Source organism: Siniperca chuatsi, linkage group LG23, assembly GCF_020085105.1.
Source record: "Siniperca chuatsi isolate FFG_IHB_CAS linkage group LG23, ASM2008510v1, whole genome shotgun sequence".
In the NCBI taxonomy this organism is placed as follows: domain Eukaryota; kingdom Metazoa; phylum Chordata; class Actinopteri; order Centrarchiformes; family Sinipercidae; genus Siniperca; species Siniperca chuatsi.
Genome location: NC_058064.1, coordinates 19420718 through 19442685, shown reverse-complemented (window position 1 = coordinate 19442685; position 21968 = coordinate 19420718). Strand labels below are relative to the sequence as shown.

General features: G+C 39.6%; 2 protein-coding genes across 4 annotated transcripts; one reads left to right on the top strand and one right to left on the bottom strand.

Annotated features, from left to right (window-relative positions):
* The first annotated feature begins 660 nt into the window (after nucleotides 1–660).
* Nucleotides 661–8646, top strand: LOC122871650 (E3 ubiquitin-protein ligase Hakai-like). Its single transcript, XM_044187021.1, is given in 7 exon segments — nucleotides 661–816; nucleotides 1748–1912; nucleotides 6470–6576; nucleotides 6844–6927; nucleotides 7012–7085; nucleotides 7304–8098; nucleotides 8100–8646. Coding segments are annotated over 7 exon segments (1458 nt in total). The 5' UTR covers nucleotides 661–803; the 3' UTR covers nucleotides 8320–8646.
* Nucleotides 8647–8922: 276 nt separating this feature from the next.
* LOC122871649 (chloride anion exchanger-like) lies at nucleotides 8923–21162 on the bottom strand. 3 transcript variants are annotated; one of them, XM_044187019.1, is made up of 19 exons: nucleotides 20903–21162; nucleotides 20569–20708; nucleotides 19253–19363; nucleotides 18761–18921; nucleotides 18500–18664; nucleotides 17881–18033; nucleotides 17210–17292; nucleotides 15885–16032; nucleotides 15485–15598; nucleotides 15225–15302; nucleotides 14935–15030; nucleotides 14716–14822; nucleotides 13130–13199; nucleotides 12926–13018; nucleotides 12735–12830; nucleotides 12425–12646; nucleotides 11080–11134; nucleotides 10826–10962; nucleotides 8923–9268 (listed from the first exon to the last, which is right to left on the bottom strand). In XM_044187019.1, the coding sequence occupies exons 1-19, from the start codon at nucleotides 21028–21030 to the stop codon at nucleotides 9248–9250; spliced, it is 2178 nt and encodes a 725-aa protein (XP_044042954.1). In that variant the 5' UTR covers nucleotides 21031–21162; the 3' UTR covers nucleotides 8923–9247. The 3 variants fall into 3 exon arrangements, 2 of the variants coding, with proteins under 2 accessions (XP_044042954.1, XP_044042955.1); XR_006376915.1 differs by having other exon boundaries at nucleotides 9131–9268; nucleotides 12408–12646; XM_044187020.1 differs by lacking the exons at nucleotides 20569–20708; nucleotides 20903–21162 and adding an exon at nucleotides 19864–19998.
* Between the last annotated feature and the right edge of the window lie 806 nt (nucleotides 21163–21968).

Below are 21968 nucleotides of genomic sequence, written 5' to 3'. Positions count from 1 at the left end.
TATATTTGTGATTGGTTTTCATACCATACATTATGATTTTGAAAGTTTTGTCAACATTCACAAATTATTCTGTGGCACTTACTCCATTTAAATAAATCAGAATTGTTAGATCTGAAATTGAGCAACTTGAATATTTGACTTTGTGAACCCTAAAAAAATGATACTTGATAGTTTTTGAAATTGCAAAACTTGAAATGACCTTTTGGAAATTTCAAAGAATGAAATTCAAACCACCTAAATTCAGAGAGATGGTTTTCAAAATAAAATATTTCAATGCAATTAATAAAAAAAGTAGTATTTAAATTTCAACATTAAGTTGCAGTTGCGTATAAGATGAAAGTCATTATGGCTCAAAGTGATTTATTAGGATTGTTTTGACCCACAGCAAAAAAACAATTATTGATATGAAACCATGATATGAATGCAAGAAATTGTAAAAAAAAAAGTAATGTCTTATGTAATATAATATTTCTCAAAAATCATTCATTACCAGCAGAATCTGTTAATATTATGCCTAACTGATTAAGTCTAAATCTATTTATAGTATCAGCAATGAATGATGGTACCCATGATCCTTGAGTTTGTAGTTTCAGAGGTTACCTCTTATTCATTATGTCCTGACATTTTTGCTTCCTATTGTTTTTTCTCTTTCTGATTTTCTCCACTCATCGTCATCTCACGCATTGTTCGCCTTTCTCCCCACTTATTTTCCTTCCCTCCTCCCTTCTTTCCTTTCCTCTCGCTTTCACATCTTCTCCTCGCCCACTTCTGTCCCACAATGCATTGTGTTCACTCGTTGAATCATGGACCAAAGCGGTAAGCAAAATGCCCAGTAGGGCCGACGTTTACAAACTTCTTTTATGTGATTTATTTCTCACTACACAGTCATAGTTGTTGTTGTACCAGCTCTTCAGACAACTACATATCACCCTCTCTGCAGTCGGGTTTGCTACGGCATCTCGTTATCTTCCAGAGCAGTTAAAACTAGTCTGGTCCAGGCTAACGTTAGCTAAAAACAGGCTAGCGATGGAGTAACGCTAGAACACTTTTGTTCACCAAAAGTTAACGTTGAGTTCTAAATGAATCTATAAGAGCACATACAACGTTGTAGTCGAGTTTACACAGTTACAATATGAAATGGGGAACATTACATTTTCCACATGTTAGTACAGTCTCTGTAAGTAGGCGCAACCGCTAGCTGCGATTGAGAATGCTATCTGACCAACGTTAGCATGATGCTAGCTAAGATATTGTAAGCGCTGACAGAACTAATCGCATGTCTTCAGAAAGATACTTGCGGAGTCCTTAACTATTTATATTACAGTCCTAAAGCCAGACCGATACGGTCATAATAGATTATTTTCAATCGTTAATCTAGCTGGTTACCCAAAGTTAAAAGACATTATCACACATTAGTAACTTTGAATGTAGCATTCTTGCTCTACCCCAACCGTCGGGGCTGTGGCGGTGAGGATTTTCTCCAAAACGTGTGCCGTCAGTAGCATTCCCAACTCAACAAGGGATTGTTAATCTGCAATGTAATATTAAAAAAAACCTGTGGACAGGCAGGGGCCAATATCACACGCCCCATCACAGTGCATTTGCACATCCTGACTTCGAGCATTTTACCTGAAACCGGAGGATATTCATTTGAAATTATTTAGAGGTTCCTGCACTATAAGACTCTCAAAAGTGTCATCAGTCAGTTGTTTTTTTTTTTTTTTTGCACTACCTTTTTCCCCAGCAGATAATGATCTTCAAGGAAGCGATGGTTCTGGGATTTTGGGTGGCCCAGATGTTCGCAGGCGAATCCCCATCAAGCTCATATCCAAGCAGCCCATAAGGAGCAAACCTCAGCCCCGCATCCAGAGACCCAGCAGCAGGCCATCCAAAAGTGAGGCTGGAGAAGACGGTAGGCGCATTCTGCAGTAGACCATGCCTCTTTTTCTTTTAAGGATGTTACCTTAAAAACAGCATTGTTAGAGGGACTGAGACAGTGTGCAAATTGAAAGTTTACGGTTGTTTCATGCAGGTAGCAAAAATATATAGTGTGTATGATGTCCTATTTTATTTTTTAAATAACTTTTTTGTTTTTTGGTCTTATTGTCTGCTTAAACTTTAGAATTGAGCTTTATCAGGTGTCATGTGACAAAGGTCATAATAGCTAAATGGGGATTACAAAACAACAAACTGTTGGTCGAAGCTTGTGTTTTTTTGTTGTGACCTGTCCGAGGCACTGATTAATCTTGGATGTTATATCGGAGGCAGTAGCTAAGGTGGTGTTGTTGGTGTCTTTTAGTCAGTGTTGTTGTGAGGGCCAAAAGTTTGACCTCCTTTCCGCTTTGCCAATGCAGTTTTTCTGTTCTGCCATATGTCATCATAAAGTTTTTAAGATTTAACTTTTGCAAAATTACAGAATTTTGTTTGTGTCTGATGTACTAGCAGTTTATGCAATAAAGAACGTTTTAGTAGTCCTTGTTTTAAGTGGGATTCTCTTAACTGGGGGTCTCGAGGACCAGGATTGGAATAATGTGTAATTTGTAAAACAAAATATTAATTGGGAGTAAAGTTTTAGTAATAACTGATTTTAGCATTTTTTTAGAATCGAAAACTGTGGCGACATCATGCAGTTTACCTTTGCACCACCAGATGGTGCCAATTAATTACTCATTGTGACCACAATCTATATTAGACTGCAACTCAAATGATCTACAGGGGCTCATACACAATTAAATACTCTCTTCAGTTGTTATACGTAGTGCAGTAAAAACGAGCACAGTGCTGAAATAGGGTAAACGTCCCTATTAAGCCCACGTACCATTTAAGCCCACTTGCAACTTCTGAGTTAAATTAAAAGTACATCACTTTTTCTGTGATGTTTCTTCCAATGAAGCTGCTTGTTACATAATGACACTTTTGATTGTAAGCCAATCAGATTTGTCAATATGGCGTTATCGAAGCACATGTGTGACATGTGCCTGCTGATCCCAGCAGGCACACCAAAATAACTTTGGTGATTTTGGTACCCTCAGAAGATAACATTGTTTTGCATATTTCTACTCCTGTTTTTTTGATAAGTACTCAATTGTTATCTAAATTTAAGTGGTTAGTGCTTTTAAATAAGATATATGTTAGAATAGTACTAGAATTAGAAATATTGTTTCTTTTGAAATCAAAATATGAGTTCTAGGATGCCAGCAAACAGACCACATGCTGCATCAATACAGAGCTGCATAGTATGGTTCATTGCAATGACATAAAGCATGACAAGCATGTATAGTTTATATTTTTGTATGGAGTTTATTTATTATACTGTTAAATAGACAATAAATGTGTATGTTTATCTTTATTTATTTTTTAATCAACATTTTACCTGGTGGGCTTAAAGGGGACGCTAGCAAACCAGTCACACTGTCTGGGGTGGATGTAAATGAGTATAGCTACTTACTTCTCTGCATGATCAATTTATACTTTTCATGTTATGTTAGTGCCCCATATATAGATTTATTTCATATAGTTGTTTTTAATGTTTAACCAAAATTCAAATTCGCTGATGTTCCCTTTAAGCCCACCTGACTGTGTTTTAAAGGGGATTTTCTCCCTTTTGACCTTTGAACCATTTTCCTCCCTAATTTTGAGCTCACCTGATGAATCAGCTCCATAATTCAGATAATTAATACCCATATTTAAATATCATATATGTGTGATTGTATGTATATTATATACAGTCATCTCAAAGAGCATAGGCCTACGTTAGTAGTAGACATTGCAGAATGTTGACATCTTGTTTAATTTGGTTAAATTATAGGCTAATGATTGCGCGTCAGTAAGTTATGACGGATGTCTCTGTTTTCAAACTACTAGCCTAAATGTGATTAACATTTGAAAATCAATGAAAGTTATTATTTATTTGTAAATAAACAATAACTTGACCCATTTACTATCCTGAGAACATTGATATTGAACCTGCAAACTGTTCTGTTCTCAACCAGCTGGCTGGACCAGAAATTTTGGAAAATTCAAATGCCAACAGCTCACCAGATATACAGACAAAATGACAACACATACTGAAAGATGAAATATTGAAGAGTAATTTTCACTATAGTTTTGATTTTGTTCTTAAATAGTTTTTTGGCTACATCCCAAAGAAGACATGTTGTAAGTTTAGCTTTTTCTGTGTTGACAACACAGCAAAAAAGCTGGTTACACCTATTTCAAATGTCATTTACAGGCCATAGGATAGGGGAGACAAAATGAAAATAGCTGTTGAGAGCTAAGAGATTAAAGATTTAAATAGAATATATATATATATATATATATATATATATATATATATATATATATATATATATATTTGGAACACCAATGGGGATTAAAGGGTACATTAGGTACCCATTAAGCCCATGCCAGACTTTTGACAAATTAAATAATAAAAACATTTGAAATTGGTATAAAGGAATCATTGACACCTAAAATGAGAGATTAGACTTTCATTTTAACTATAATGTTCTCACTCATTGCTTAAACACTGATGGTTGTTACTGACTTATGCAAACATTTTTGAGTTGATCATGTCAAAACAACAGTTTGACATGTGATCTCAGAATAGTATGATAACTTAAAAATTCAATGCAATACAAATTAGGGCTGTAAGATAAGGATACATCTTTGAGAGTTGTACTGTGCCAGGAGGCCTGTTTATCTTCCACCACACATACATTTGAACATCGTTAGAAATGGTAGATTACAGGTAAATAACACTGCGACTTTTTCACAAATACCTCTCCACCTGTTCTCTCTCCACTTGTCCATGCCAGTGACAGAAGCCCGCATTTCCACCAAGCAGTGCAGTTCAGCTCAGTTCATTACACATTAGAACGGGTTATTTTTGCGTTTCCATTGGCAAAAGTTGTGAATGGTACCAATAGAACCACTCCATTCAGCCCCGTTTTTTCATTACCCCTCTGTCGATGTCCCAAGCGAGCTGAGCCAATACTAAAAGGTGGAGTTAAAACACTGCAGACCACTGATTGGTCAGAGAGGATCGGCGCAACCAGAGTCTCATCGTCGGCGCTCTCATGTAGGATTTCCCACACTCTCCTGTTTTTTTCAGCAGTCTGTTGTCTTGCTACCTGCAGCCTTTGCTCAAACTAAGCATGCAAAAGTACAATGTAGGTTACAACGTGTCAGTTAATAAATGCTGCAGCTTCTCACGACCAAGAAAAGTCTCGTCTACTGTACTGTCAGCGGGGGAAACGCAAATCATATCTAAGGTTTTCAAGGGTACTATACTGAACATTTTTGGTGGAAACCCGGCTAGAGTCACATTAAAGCTAATTTCTGAATATTCACTTTCCATAACAAATAAGATATTATGATGCATATAGTGTTCTCTGTCTTAGTTTCCATGCATTGTCTATAAATCTTGCTAAAGCAAAAACCTCTTCATTAAAGAGCCAACTCAACATATTACCTTCTGACAACCAAAACAAATCAGGGTTCCTCAACTGCATTTTTTTCATACAAATGATTCCTCAGGTCGCGGTACATGGGGCAGTGGAATACAAAATGAAATTAATCCTCAGCAACACTAAGATCACACAAAAACGCATAAACGCTGCTCTTCAGGAATACCTTTTATATCTGCCTCCTCAGTTGCCAGAGGCAAGGTACCAGTTCTGAGTACACAGGGAAATTGAATTGTATATAAGGCTCAGTGTAGTAATCCTCTTGGATTTGAACATAGTTTCTGAGCTTTGGCTTATTCCAAATCTCATCCGTCCATTGTTCCTTATGGATCTTTAGTAGTTTTTTTTACTATATTTATATTACACTAAATATTGCAGACACCTCTCTTAACCAAGGGTAACTGCGTGCTCTGTCCCAGTTAAAACATTTTTTGGTTAGCCTTTCCTCTAGCAACTGGACCAGGCGGTTCCTATCCCATGTCACCTTCAATAGCCTGCTTAGCTGTATATTTATGCACCCCAAGAAAACAAAAAGGGCAAAAAAAGTTGGGGAGGGCACATCTCCCTGCTTCACCCCAGATGGAGTAGGACACCAGCCAGTCCTGAAGTTTATTTAACTGTAAACATGCAACTGGGGCTTTGTACAAGGTTTCGATAGCATTGTAAAATTTACCATCTATACCAGAGCAAGCACTTGCACTCCAGAAGATCTCCATTGATCCAGTCAAAGGCTTTCTTGAAATCGACATGTTTTTGCCCTCTTGTAGTCTAGCTCTCACCACACAAATACAAGTACAAATATTTTATTTCAATTTTGGTTTTGATTATATTTTACATTTAATTTACAGTGTCAGATTGGCATACAGAGAATTTTTTTCATGCTCAATTAATTTTTGTTGTAGCTATTCACTTAGACTGCTAAATCACCACTTATCTGGGTTTTAGGGCTGTCTTTGTTTTTCTGCACTGCATTATTAATACTTGTCTCTTTTGTGTTACAGATAACTTTGGCTTCAAGCAAGAAGAGAGGCGTGATTGTGGAGCTAAAGCTGGTGATGTGTTTGCAAGTCAGAGGAGATTCCCCCAGCAACTGTTTTGGGACTATAAGGTACATCACCTGTGCAGAGTGAAACGACTCAACAGCCCATACAGCATTTTCAGACGGATATCAATGACCGTGTCAGACTGGTTTAAATAATTAGCTTCCTATTTTTCCTGTGTGGGGAATTGTCAGATCCAATCTCAAAGAATGAGCAAACAAAAAAGTAGACACATTCTCAGTGCTAATGATATCCTAGTAACTGTATTTGAGTGTGTTTTAATGGTAGTTACCTGTGATTTTGAGCTTTGTTTTTTTTTTGTTTTTTTCCAACAGTTACATTTGATTGGAGAAAGGGATGAAGTACCAATTCACTTTTGTGATAAATGTGGTCTTCCTATCCAGCTATATGGGCGGATGGTATGTACTTTGTTGAACTGAGCTCTCTCTGCAGGCAGTCGCAGAGAAATGTTCATGTGTAACTCTTGCCCTCTAACTCCTCAGATCCCCTGCAAACATGTTTTCTGCTACGATTGTGCTTTGCTTCACGAGAAGAAAGGGGAAAAGATGTGCCCTGGGTGAGCTCTTCTGGAGACATTTTAAATGTGTAGTCTTGATGTGGTGGATATTGCAATTCCTCTCAGTTTTAACATCCTAGATTCTGAGTGGTGTTTTTTAAATATTTACTGAACCCGAAGCAGTATTTTGACTAAAGGGGTATGTAGCATTTTGTAAAGCAGCTCAGATGTGTTTTATTACTGCTTTGTCACTGAACTTTTGTCCCCTGTGTGTTCAGCCTCACCTTGTACAACTGCACAGACCCAGTGCAGCGCATCGAGCAGTGCCAGCGTGGTTCCCTGTACATGTGCAGTGTTGTGCCGGGATGCAAGCGCACCTACCTGTCCCAGCGTGATCTGCAGGCCCATGTCAACCACCGCCACATGAGGGCAGCCAAGTCTTCCACTGGCCGACAGGAGCCCGTGCACCTGCCCCCTACATCTGAGGTCCCTGAGCGGTTCCGCGTGCCTCCACCTCACTTACCCAAGAACCACGTTCACCTCCCCAACCCGCTCCAGCACAGCAGTCATGACCCCTACAGTCAGCCACCCCCACCTACAGCTCACGAAGCCCCGCCCCCGCCCTCCGCTCTTGGTCCCGAGACATTCCGCATTGCCACGGTAACAACCCGTAAACACAGCAATCTCATCACCGTGCCCATCCAAGATGACTCCTCTTCCTCTCGGGAGCCCCACTCTGGTGGGCCAGGCCCTGCTCAACCACCCCACCACCACCCCGGGGACTATCCTGGCCAGCCATCTGTAGTGTCCCACTCTCACCACATGATGGCACCACCGCAGCAGCACTTTGGCCCCCCACCTCCCCCACCTCCTCCGATCAGCCACCCCATGCAGCATCCTCCCCAGGCCTCTGGGACCCCACACATGGTGTATAACCAGGCCCCTCCTCCCCCCATGTCCACAGCTCCCCCACCAATCACTCCACCACCAGGGCACATCATGGGCCAGATGCCCCCCTATATGAACCACCCGCCCCCAGGACCTCCACCACAACACAGTGGCCCCCCTGTCAATGCCCCCACCTCATCATTACAATCCCAACTCCATGCAGCAGTTCTCTGAAGACCAGGGCACCCTCAGTCCCCCGTTCAGCCAGCCAGGAGGGCTCAGTCCTGGGATGTGGCCTGCTCCGAGAGGGCCCCCACCTCCACGAATGCAGGGTCCTCCTCCTCAGGGCCAGATGCCTGGACCGCACCACCCAGATCAGGGCCGCTATCGGCCTTATTATCAGTAAACTGCCAACTGAATGAATGGGCAACAGTCTGTGTCATTCTGTTCCATGCTACTTGTGTGAATAATGTGATAGTAAACCTCAGGGTTACAGGATGTAGGACTTTCATTTTGATAAAATTGCCCCGAAGCAAATGTGTATGTGCTGCACATTTTAGTTAAGTGTAATTGAACTTCCCACTGAACATACAGTAGACTTGGAGAAGAGCAGGAATGTCCCTTTTTTTTAATAGCGTATGGTAAATATTTCTGTATATATGTCAGCTGATTACACGCATATGTACTGTACATTCAAAGACGCTAACTATGTCTCAATAAATTTTTAACGGCAGATTTGCATCTCCTCCTTGTTTGATATGATGACTGATAAAGCGCGTACCATTAAGGCCTTACCGCAGCAGCTCGATTCCAGGGTCCTTTTATCGCTTACAAACTTTCAATGTTTGTTTAGAAAAAGGTTATTGTCTTTTAATCCTCACTGTATCTCAATATTGGAAGTGCAGTGACACCTCACAGTGAGGGCTGGTTTTCACCATCTACATGCCGCGTATTTAAGATCCATTTGATTGACATAATGAATAGATTTAACACCCTCTGTTACACCAAATGCTTTTTGTATCGTCATTTATTCTTGAAAATATATTGCATATGTCAAAGAAACGTTCTGAAAAAGGACACTGCAGTAGAGTGACAAGTCCAGTGACAACACCCTGCACTGGATCATTTATAAAAAATAAAAAAAATCACATGCACTTTAAAGCGTTTTAAAATAAAACTTTAGAAGAACTCCCTCACTAAATATGCAAAATATTGTGTTGTAGTAGTATGTGAGTACAGCAGATTATATGGTACAGTATATTAAACACCAATTCTGTGTGATTCTTTGGTTGAATGGTCTTTTTGAAAGGATGTCCTTGGAGACAGTTGCTCTTCTAGAGTTTGGTATCCGTTAACTGCGAAAAAACAAGTCAAATGAGTGTCAGAGTTGTTAAATGTTATGAAGTAAAACAAAAAAGCAAAGCATTATAACTGCTATAATACACAAGCTGGGGGCGCCCCTGGAGCTCACGGTGTAAAACGCGTACCACATATCAAGGCACCTTGACTGGCTCCCGAGTCCGTAACGCAGCGGCACAGGTTTGAATCCCGACCTGGGACAGTTGCATATCATCCCCTCTCTATCCCCGCCTCAAAAAATATATATAATACACCAGATGACTCACACAGACTTTTATCTACTGCATTAAAAGTCTTGTGTTGCATAACTTGCTTCGTCTTTGGTTTGAAGACATACTTGGTCCCCATACAGCCAGCTAAGATATGTAGTTTAAAGAAGTTTCCGCGGTGGTTTTGTTCTGCTACTATCACATTCTGATTTTACAGTGTAATATATTAATAAGGTTATATCTGTACAAGAGATACCTTTGATATTCATTCCTTGTTAAAATGCATTTAAAGTGCAATTTACAATCACCCCAATCCTGTGCTTCCTAACAAGCCAGACACAAGCAATTTAAAAGTCACTTTAATTAGCGTAGTGAAAAAGTAGATGAGTTGAACAGGGTCCAAGTAAAAATTTCAACTTGTGTGAACGGTTGCGTTGTTTGGAACATAACCAATTTTTAACAAAGTTTTAGCATTCTAACTGCTACATGTACGGGTTGTTTCTGTCCTGTTTGCCTAGAGGCTTAAGGATCAGTGATCGGACCATCAGTCGAGCTGGTCTAGACCAAGATATCTCCACAGCGACTGCGTGATTGCCATGACATCTCCTGTGGATATTCATGGTCCCCAGTGGATGACCTCCTGACCCTTCCTTTAGCATTCAGCACTGCCATTTCGAAGGCCGAAATTGTATGCACTCTTGCACACAGGAAATATCAGTATTTGACAATTTTGTGAACACATTCATGCTCCCCAGATGACAAAACTGTGAGCTTCTCTATGAAAGACTGAAAATGCCAAGCCATTTAGTATTGGCAGGTCCATGCCGCCTCTGCTGGACAACACTGAAATACAATAAACCTCTTCACTTTGTTTTCTGTGTTTGATTTGAATGTGGCATGGAATAATTCATGTCACAATCAAAAACAATTAATTCTGGTATTAAAGACAAAAACCAAAATTATTGTCCTTTTAACGTGTTTTTCATTTAATTACAACACAGTAAATGCACACATAAAAAGGAAACACATATTATGTGTGTATGCATTTATGTATGTATTATATTTGTTTTTATTTAGGCATTTTAAATCTTCCATACTTCTCCTCATCTAATTATATCGGGAAAAGCATTTTATTATAATGACCTCGTGAGCTTTCCTCTAGTGCCACCCTAAAGCTGAACCTGATGCTGTTAGCTTCATGATTTTGTCTGTCCAACACTTTTGTACTGTGGGTCATAATGAACATCAGAGGCTTCTAGGGGCCAGATATGGCAATATTTTTGTCATGTTAAGAATACTAACTATCCATACAGAAAAAAATGACATATCAATAGTTGTACTTACCACCCAGCCTTTACTTTTGTCCTTCTTGTGTTTTTCAAGCACATGCAGCATTGCGTCATGAAGGGTCGGGAAGAACATGGAGGTCAGAATCTCCTCATCGAAGAACATACAGCTGTGTAGTTTCTCCAGGATGTGCGCTGTCAACACATGAGAGCATGTTATGGGTTTTCACAGGCAGTAATCACCTCAGGTGCTCAGTGGACACGTGTCATCACTGATTGTAGGATGTTGTGCTCAATACTAATGAAACTCACCATCGCAAGAAGCAATGTAAACATCCACATCAACATGGATGAACTCTTTGAGCGCCTGTGGAGAATGCAGTGAGTTTTTATGTGAGAAATGTATTATAATGTAAATCCCACATTTGTGAGAAGTATATAAAGTATAGAATTGCATAATAATACAGCTGAGGAATGATATGTACATTGGCTCTACTTTATTGCAGATTGCCACCTACTTGTGATTTTATGTGGTGGATTCTCACATTCATTTGTGTGGCGGGGGGAGGGGGGGGGTTGTCTCATGGCAAGTCTATGTTAAGGTCTTTGTGAAAAGGTAGACACTGATTATCTATTTTCTATTTTAAGTTATTATGGCAGTGTAGTATTCAACACATTCCTACTTTTATTGAATCTTCCATTTCTTTTTTCTTTTGGTGTTCTGAACACTGTCTGGAAGGTCTTTCCCAAGAAACACCTGGTGCAGAGGAAGCAATATGTTTTATTCTTCCAATTTTGATTTATTTGGAATAAACAAAAGAACTTCTGCCTATACACCCAAACTGCATCAACCAAAAAATCCAAGGAATGTTACAGACTTGTCGACACTATTGGATAGTGGTTAGTGGTTATTGGGAAATGTCTTAAACAGAAAGTGCCACAGCAGAGACGGCGTTGCACCAACGGATATCATCAAAACGAGAAAACAAAGTTCGTCCACAGAAGTTGATTGTACTTATATGTGTGTAAAAGCTTTCAGATGTTGAACCACTGGAAGGCATTTATTGTAAAACGTCACCAGGAACTGCGGTTCTTATTTAGAGCTGAAACAAGCTGACTGAAAGAAAATGAATTGCCAACAATTTTTATAACTGAATAATTGTTTTTTGAGCAAAAATGCCACAAATTCACTGGTTCTAGCTTTTTGATTGGGAATATTTGCTGGTTTTCGTACTCTTCTGTGATGGTAAATGGAATACCTTTGGGTTTTGGACTGTTGGTCGGGCATTTTGAACATGGCATTGTGGGCTTTGGGAGAACGCGATTAACGCGATTAAAATGTGAATCAAAGCGATTAATTGAGAACATAATCTGTAGATTAATTGATAATGAAAATAATCGTCAGTTGCAGCCCCAGTCTTATTTGTCATAGAGGATACCGAGTGACAGCCAACTTCTTGGTCTAAACAGCAACTTTTACAGTTTTAAATAATGTCAGGGAGGAAAGGTGAAAAGCCACAGTGGACTGGTTAGACGAAAAGGTGGAGGTGACACCTTTTACTGTGACATCCTGCCAGTGACCGTCACTTTCTCAGCTTCACTACTACTAGCATTTATTGAACTCCAGTATGTGGGAGCACCTTGACTGACTTTGTACCGTTTTGAGTCCCTTCAGAGCAGAGATGTCCAGGAAGGAGACGGCAGAGAAGTCCAGGATCAGGCTGTGGAGGTCCACTCTGGGAACACTGATGTTAGCGGGAAGCTCGGCGTTCCAGTCCATTTGGAAAGGAAGGTCTTTGAGGTCAGTGGGCAGATCCACCTCCTCCTTGTTCATGTAAGACTCATCAGTCGTCTGGCAGAATAAGTCCCTCAAGCCTTTCTGTTTGACAGATGTGAGAAAGGAGACTTAAAGCTTTTTGGAAGAACACTCACTGGTGCAGTCGTTTCTAGTGTATTTGAGGTCTTACCTCTGTAATGTCATCATCCTTTTTCTGCAACAGTTTCTCGATTTTCCTGAGAGCCTTGTTCCTCTTCCTCAAAACCCTCAGAGGGTTAAACCCAACCTGGAACAACCAAGTGCTGGCATTATGTTCATACGCATTTATTTTCTGAGAAAAGTAAAGTGAAGCAGAGGGGAGAGTCGATGTGTCGTGCATACAGCTTCTACAAGTTTGTCCCTGAAGAACTCGATATTGGCGAAGAAGATAGGCGAGGGTATCCTGAAGATTTTTACTCCGTTTGGTCTGAATATCTGAGAAGGGAAGCATCGTGATGAAACAAACGTGATTCAGAAAGATACCACGACATGAACCGAAACCATTCAACACTGCTAGGTTTATTGTATTTCATTTAACACACTTACATGCAGGTAATCTTTGTGATCTCTGTAGAGGTCGGTCCCTGGGATGTTAGCCAAGACAGAACAGCGAGGGCTAGAAGGACATAAAGAGGGTTAAACATAAATATTGGTGCAGAGCACAGCAGACTGTGGGAGGAAGGCTGGTGGAATTCTATTTCTGTCCCTGTACCAAATTGGTGAAGGTTGTTGGGCTACTATGCATCCTGAAAGCAATACCTGAAGACACTACTCATGTTTTTGGATAAAAATAAATACAAATTTAGTATTTATTTTCTACAGTGAATGAATTAATTAGTTAAAGACTTTTATTGAGCATCAGTCAAAGATAAGGCAGTAAAGGGCAGTGTTCTTTGTACTTTAAGTATTAGGTATCTATCAAAGAAAAAATTTGGTTTTAATTAGGGTCAGTGCTTCAATAATACATTTATTATTTCTATTCTCCCTCCTTGATGATTAATACATTTTCTAATACACAGGTTGACAGCATTTCTTTTTTTGTTGCTTATGGAAAGAACAATAACCAATGTCATCCTAATTTGGTAATTATATGCATATATATATATATATATATATATATATATATATATATATATATATATATATATATATATATATATATATATGTATTTTTCTTTATTGAGTCCCCACACTTCTGAAACCAAACCTATGCCTTTGTGATAAACACTCAGTAGTTTACTCCATAGTGAGCAGTAAATTGAGAACTTAGACACTTGCTAATCATCATAATTGTCATCAGTGGCAGATGTATGTAGAGTGGCAGGATTATAGTTTTGGCATCTATAAAGTGCAGAAAGGAGGGTACATGCCATCGACACAACTGTTTTTGTTCCATTGTGGAAACTGAGGGCACTATATAGAGCATCATTTTCATCTGACAGTCAGTTGAAAGTGTCAATTCAGACAACCAAATAAAACAGCAGATAGTAAATATAGTGCACTATAGTGCTTGGAACACATCGTTTGTCTAGAGGAGCTTTGAATGAGCAGGGTGTCCACCTGGCTCGGAACACTTACTGTCATTGGAAGTGTCCAGTGTCCCTGAGCAAGACAACACACTTCTAACGCTTTTCATCGTACACATTTTGGATAAAAATATCAACTTAAACCTATTTTACCCGTCACAAGGAGTACTACTGTGAAAGCCTGTGAAAACAGTTGTATAACAACTACTGTGGCTCTGGAGGGGGCTTTCCAAAGTTTGAAAAAAGAACCCTGATTATGTCATCAGACATCAAATTTTGAACAGAAAGCCAGCGTTACAAACTGGAGGTGTGTTTGAATGATGGTATTGAGTTGCGTTACGTAAAATATATAGGACCAGTGTTTTTGTAGCTTGACCCATACTAGGGACTAAAAGTTGACTTGTAGATCCCTGACTTTATGGAAATGCAATATTAAATCCCTGGAGTGCCCCTTTATAGGGACAATACATTGTACTGCTTCATGTTGCAAAATGACTTGGGTGCTGATAAGGTTTTTCATCCACTACAGTAAATCCATGATTTTCTCTCTGCAGTCAGTTTGCATATTAAGAAACTACTATCAGATGTCATAAACTGTGTTATTACAATTGAGTCCTGAAGACGACAGTGAGCAGCTCCACCCCTAAGCCCACCGCCAGACCAAGATCCAGTCCCAGCAGGATGGCACCCAGACATGTTCCCACCCACACCACCTGCAGACAAACACCTGAGGTCAAACACTGAAAGAGAATAGACTGGGCCATGTTAATAACCAAGTAAATACAGTTCGTCTTAGTTTTGACAGTGAAATGTAAGAACACTTACACATTCTGGTTTATCCTTCCTCCACAAGTAGGGGATTTCTCTGAACTGCATCAGCATGCCCTTCAGATTGACAATGACCAAGGCACCCAGGACAGACTGGAGTGAAGTAAGAAAAAAAACACACTTTTAGACTTATAGATATACACTCACAACTGAGCTTTCCCCCATATATGAATCAATATTACTGAAAAATGTCAAACTCTCTCTCCATATAAGGAACATAAAACATAACAAAACAAAAATGTCCAACCTATTGGCATAAGCTGTTACATTACAGAGGTGAGGCTCACCCTGGGAAGCGGCTCCAGCAGGAAGCCAAGTGCCACGGTTACAATCATCGCCATCATGGCTGAGATCAGTCCTGCAATCTGCATTTGTAAAAGAGTTAATGTTTCATTTTAACATGCCAATGAAGGAAAAGAATGGGATATAAATCAGATTGTAAAACGACATTACAATAAATCTTTTTGGAGACAAAAATAGTAGTGACCTAGTAAAAGTTCGTGACCCAGGAAACAGATGTTGTAAATGGTGAGATTTCTTTTCTGACCTGCGTTTTGCCTCCCGAGCTCTCCTGCACAGCCGTCCTGGAGAGTGCCGTGCTGGCTGCAAACGCCCTGAAGCTTGCCCCAAATATGTTGCTAACCCCAAATGCAATGAGCTCCTGGGATGGAACAATGAAAAACTGAGTCACCTCTCTGGCGATGAACCTTTGTTTTGACTTGAATGATTCTGTTTGACCTGCTTTTTTTTTTTTTTTTTTTTTTACAGCACATGAAAGTTTACATCCAACCTTGAAATAAAAGCAATGTTCAATGTATCTTTATATCTTCATGACCAAAATTATGAGGAGTCTTATTCTCGTTCTCGCTTAGTATCAGTAACTAATTAACTCTTTTTCCTCTGTCAGAGCCAGACAAAGATAGGCAGTGTTAATATATGTAACTCACCTGGTTCCCATCAATGGTGTAATCATGTTTGATAGAGTAGACTTTGGCCACAGAGAAGGCAACAGCAAACCCCACTATGGCTACAGGAAAGGCCTCCACAGCACTCTCCTTGAAGACTTCCATATTGGGCGCAATGGGAGTCTCATACCTGAAAGATGATTGTGATTAATTGTGAATTTAAAGGATCTGAACAGTGGTGGAAAGTAGCTAAGTACATTTCAAGTACTGTACTTAAGTACAATTTTAAGGTACTTGCACTTTACTTGAGTATTTCCATTTTCTGATACCTTTTACTTCTACTCAACTGCAGTTCAGCGGGGAATATTGAATTTTTGACAGCTGTTGTTACTGGTTTCTTTTCATATTAAGATTGTACATAAAAACATATGATAAGCTTTTAAAATGCAATGCATTGTTCTGCATTAAACCAGTGGTTTCCAACCTTTTTAGCTTCCTGACTCCTTACAAAAAAGCAGTGTCTAGTTGGGGCCCCCTCTCATGTTTCAGATCTCTATGAGTTGTCAGCAGTTCTACCAAAGAGACATGTTCCCTCAAAATGTTCATATGCTTTCATTTAAACAGTTTCAGGTAAATTATTCAATATATCACAAAAACAACAAAGATTAGAGAAAAGTCAAAAAAATGAATACAAATTTGTCAACCGTACAATACTGCTTAGACAGTGATGCATCGGTATTAACAATCTAATAATGTCATCTATTATATCACTCACTTCTCTGCAGAACAAGTGCTCTTACTTTTAATACTTCAAAAACATTTTGCTGGTAACACTTATGTATTATAACTTATTTTATTTTATTAGGATTTCAAATCTAATACTTTTACATACATGGTGCTTGCGTCCCACTGAGCAATTTGACGTTGAAAAGACGTTTAATAGTTGTCTATTGTACGTCTGGTTTAGATTAAGGTCATTCAAGGTTGAAAAGGGAAAGTTTAGTAGACTCCCAGTATTAATGTAACAACCGAATGTTGCATTGTGGGATATGAGTAAACAGAATCTGTGTATATAACAAAAAATGAACAGTTATACTGTAAACAGTACTATGTTAAATATTTACAGGCTTTTATGCATTTTTAAAACATGTAATGATGTTTTTAAAATATGGTCTAAAACCAGGCTATACGTAGCCAATAAATCCTTGTCTATATAAGAGTTAAAGCACAGAGGCGATGTTGTGTACAATGACGTAATGGCTCAGTGGGATTTCTTTCACCACTGGATCTGAATTACCTGATGAAACAGCGGCCAGCTTGATTTTGACCTGCAATCTACTGGTATACGTGGAGAACTTGAAACTTACCCACTAACCATTTTTCCAACAACGTCAACATCGTATCTCTCCTTGAAGTTGAAGCCATAGGACACCCCGCAAGCTATGATAGTCTGTGTGAATGGAAAAAAAATCAGAATGAGTTCTAAGCATTGGTACCTATTGATTTCCATTCATTATGGTTTGAAATCAACTTGCAGAGACCTCAAACATGCTTGAGGTAGGTCATTCATTTCAGCTAACAATGAGTTACTGTTTTGTTTATTGCCAAAGTTGCTTTATTGTTACAGCACATGGAAACTGACCGTAATGGAGGACATTGTGACATGTGACAGTAGGAAAAGCGCAGGTGTGAATGATAAAATTAATGATAGCTGAATGCCATTTGGCTGCATCAGTTTTAGGGTCCTGGAATCGTTCACGCTGGCTCACTGCTTTGTTGATGTGTTCATCTTCTAAAATCTAAGAGTTGAGGTTTGGCTGATGAACAGCAACAATGCGTGTCAAATGACATGAATAAACATAGTTTGTGAATACAATGCTTGACGACTCTCAAACTCCAGAGCTTCCTTGAATGCCCCAGCCAATGAGGTTTTTCACACGATGATGGTGTTAAATGGTAGTAATGTAAAGTATACACGATTTGTAGTTAATAAGGTACATTGTGCAGGAGGAGTATCTCCCTTTAAGGTTTCTCTCACCATGATAACCTCTATGGGGATGGGAACAGGCAGCTTGGCTCTGTATCTGTCATTCAGCTCCTTCACAATGAACACCACCACCATGATCACTATGGACATCACCAGGTCACAGATGTTGGTGGAGGTGATCTGGACAAAGATCTTCTCCAGGGTCTGTGCAAAAGAAGCAAACGCACTAAACTCAACACTTTGAGCATGATTAAAAATGAAAAGTATTATTTATTTTTATGTCACACGCCAATAAGGCAAAATTCCAAGGCAAACCACATGAAGATGCGACAGAAATCCCAGAAAGGCCATAAAATTAAAAACTTTGACACATAAACATGCATATCCAGTACTGCTTTACTATGAATTCCTGTTGTCCTGAATGCAACCACTCGAGAACATAAATTTTGGTACCACCACTGCCAATTGTCTCACAAATACTTAGGCCACTGCTTTGGAGCCAGCTCATTGGTTGGGTTTAAAGCTATCGTTTATGTCCTCTTTCCCTGGTCTATCTTATTCTCCTACTGCCTGAATGATGAATACATTGGGAGTCTATCTCAGCTAGTTCCAAATATATAAAATTGCATAGACAATAATAATATAACTGTCAGATACATGCTGGACTTACATATATGATAGAGAGTGGACCACTGATGCCTGGAATGTCCAACCCTAACACAAATTTGAGCTGGGACACCAGGATGTGGACAGCAGCTGCTGTGGTGAAGCCGGACACCAGAGTGTCAGACAGGTACACAACAATAAAGCCCACCTGTAAAACACCCATGGCAAGCTGCATGGGACAGAAAAATGAAAAGAAAATAAGCTTGGTTTGAAAACCCTTCCTAGAACATGTAGAATCACTGGTATGGTATGGAGACAAATCTACCTGGAAAATCCCCATGAGGAAGGTCACAGAGGAGGCCACCAGGACTCTCTGCTGGTCCTGGGTCAGGCCGTCAAAGCCGGTGATGTTGGCCGGCGGTCCATCATCTGGGACCAGGCGGGTCACCACAGCTCCCACCATCAGGCTCAGGACTGGGAAGGAGCCTGCATGAAGGTGGGTGGAAAGGAGGGGCGGAGGGAAGACACTGTTAAGCCATATCACATCCAATCTTGTCTCCTTGTGTCTAAATGATAACATCCATAACTTTTCCAAACAGGCCTCTTTAAGTGATATGTTTATGCTTGATGACAGAAAACCTGTTTTACTACTAGGGGACAGTTTGTACAGAAAAATAGGGAGAAATTATGATAAATAAAGAGTTTTGTCCCAAAGCACAATCAATTAAAAAAAAAACATCAGATGGTATTTGATAAAGTTGAATTTATATAAATGATATATAAATATTTTATAGTGACTCAGCATTGCATGACATACCTACAGATATGTGTCTTGAAGTACCGAGGAAGAAGTATGTTAGCATGGGGAAGAAAGCTGTGTAGAGGCCGTAGCTGGGCGGCAGCGAGGCCAGCAGAGAGAAGGCCAGTCCTGAGGGAGACCACAGCAAAACAACAAACACGGAACGAAGATTTAAACAATAATGAATATCTTTCATGTCAAATATCTCTGGAAAAGCAAATTAAACAAACAAAAAGCTTCCATTAATTGCCAGTTATTTTTCTGCCATGTAAATTAGTACAGATAAGGAGGACAAGCTTTAGACAATGGCTATTAAGTTACTAAAGGAGCTAATTCTGTGGGTAAGCTGGCCGATATTTGTTTTTGAATGTCAGTATTAAAATTAGCTTGAAACCTCTGGTAGATAACGTGGTGCAGACATTTACATTTGACCCAAACAAGACTAAGAGTCTACAGCCATGCTAGCAGCTCTGTGAGGCCGTACTTAGCTAAATGCTACGTCAGCATGCTAACATGCTCACTTGACAATGCTAATAATGCTGATGTTAGCAGGTATAATGGAATGTCATTAGTTTTGCAGGTATTTCGTCATAAACCAAAGCACTGAACAAATTGAAATTTTGACCTACAGACTTAAGAGTTCACCAAAGTTCACCAATTCATTCTCAGGGTGCAGTGTCTGTACCAATTTTCATGTCAGTCCATAGTTGTTAAGACATTTCAGCGACAGACTGACCAATCGGCATTGCCATCCCTAGAGCCACGATGCTAGCATTGCTAAAAATAGTCCAAAGTTTAAATGTTGACAGTTTATGGCGTGAACTTAAATGGAAAGATAAAAAAGTTTCTGATACAGTCTAGTGCCAAATGACACCAGATACCAATAGAAAACAATCCTTTTTCACCATTTTACTTTGAGGAATATAACCATGTTTTTCTGTGAAACCCTTTTTTCACTTACCAATGTGTGTGTCTCAGTACAGTTTGTAGTTGTTACTTATGGATAGTTTATATTGTATTTAACAATTTTCTTTAGCCTTTTTATGCTTCATTTTGTATTTAGATGCTCATAGGGCCTAATGTACAATAATATACAAGTTCATTAAGCGCACTTGTCCATGCTATGCATCTGTTCTTGTACTTCATTTCACTGTGTGGGATCAATCAAGTTGTATCTTATCTTCAGCCAAATATCTCAAATGCATCAGTAATTTCAGTTGCTGTGCAGTGTCTTATGGAACCCTAAAGTTTGGTTTGGTTTGGTTTTGGTTGCTTTGAATGCACCAACAATGACGGGACTCTGCAGCTCCAGACTCTGGCTCACTCCTTCTCACCTTGCATAATGGCCACCAGTCCAGTGCTGATCCCAGACACCACATCACCCAGCAGCCACTCTCTAACTCTGTAGATCCTCATCCAGCCAGTGATGGGCAGAAGAGCGAGCACTGCATTCTTGGCACGTTTTGAATCACAGCTGGATTTAACAGGAAAAAAAACCCTGATAAACTAAAGTTTGCAACTTTAATGAACTTTCCTTAGACACAATTTCATCAAACCTTCTATCATAATTAGACGCTTATTTTGCAGAAGATGTCAAATCAGTAGTGCAAGTTATTAAGTCAAATCAAAGACCGTGATCCTGATCTCTAAAAACTGGGGTTCACTTACGTCAGATACTCTTTTACATGGTCCTGGGTGGTTTTGCGCAGCCTGTAGATTTTCTCATGATCTTCAGCAAAGCTGTCCTCAGAGTACACAGGTCTCGACACCGCATATTGTTTCCTCAAAGTCACCATCCTCACACCACAGGTGCCTGAGGAATCTGATCCCAGTATAATGCGAAAGGTCCTGGAGAGAGATCCCTACATGAACCTTTGCCCGTTGCTTTCCTGCGCAGTGATGTGAGTCTATGTGTATCTAATCTGCAATATGACATCAATCTCATCACTGTGTCAGTTTTGACTTAACTTTGTTCAATCATTAACACAAGAACATTTATGATTCATTGTGTTGATATGTCATTTCGGTTTTTTTCCACTTTCAAACGGAGATAATGGATGAGAGGCATTCTCACATATTCTTTAGCTCAGTTAGTTTCAGTGAGCAGAGAAGTTTGCCTTAAACATGATCTAGGGAGCATCACAGCTATTCTCTTCTCAGACACGTTGCTGCCGTTTGTGTTCTAAGACTCCAATTTCAGTGATGCAGTAACGACACGTCACAACCTAACGTGCATTTACTGAGCTTTACTTTTCACACATTTATCACATAGAAAGTACAGTTTATAGATGAAGAAACATAAAATATGTTTCTGTTGTGTGGGAGCATTCATTCCATAATCAGTGAGAAGTCACATGAAAAGAGACACCTGGTTCCCTGGTTTGTCAAAAAATGGAAGCACTAAGAGTAATAAATATAGCAGTTTGTGTGAATGCAACGTGGGAAAAATGAAGGTGCAACAGTTACACAACTTTGTTATAGTGTCATATGGGAGAATACGAGGTTTCATCAGGCTATGATGCAGCAGTTAGGGACGTTCCGAGCCCATCTAAGAACATCAGCGGTTTATTACACACCGCCATGTTTTTCGTGGGAGGGATTTCTTTGGCATTGGGGACATTTTTTTAAACACAAAAGCCCTCCACAGCACGTGGACCTGGTCTGTGGTGACTGCAGAGGCATATCAAGGCTGAATTTGTCACACATTATTATGTCTACAGTAAGGTGTCTGGCC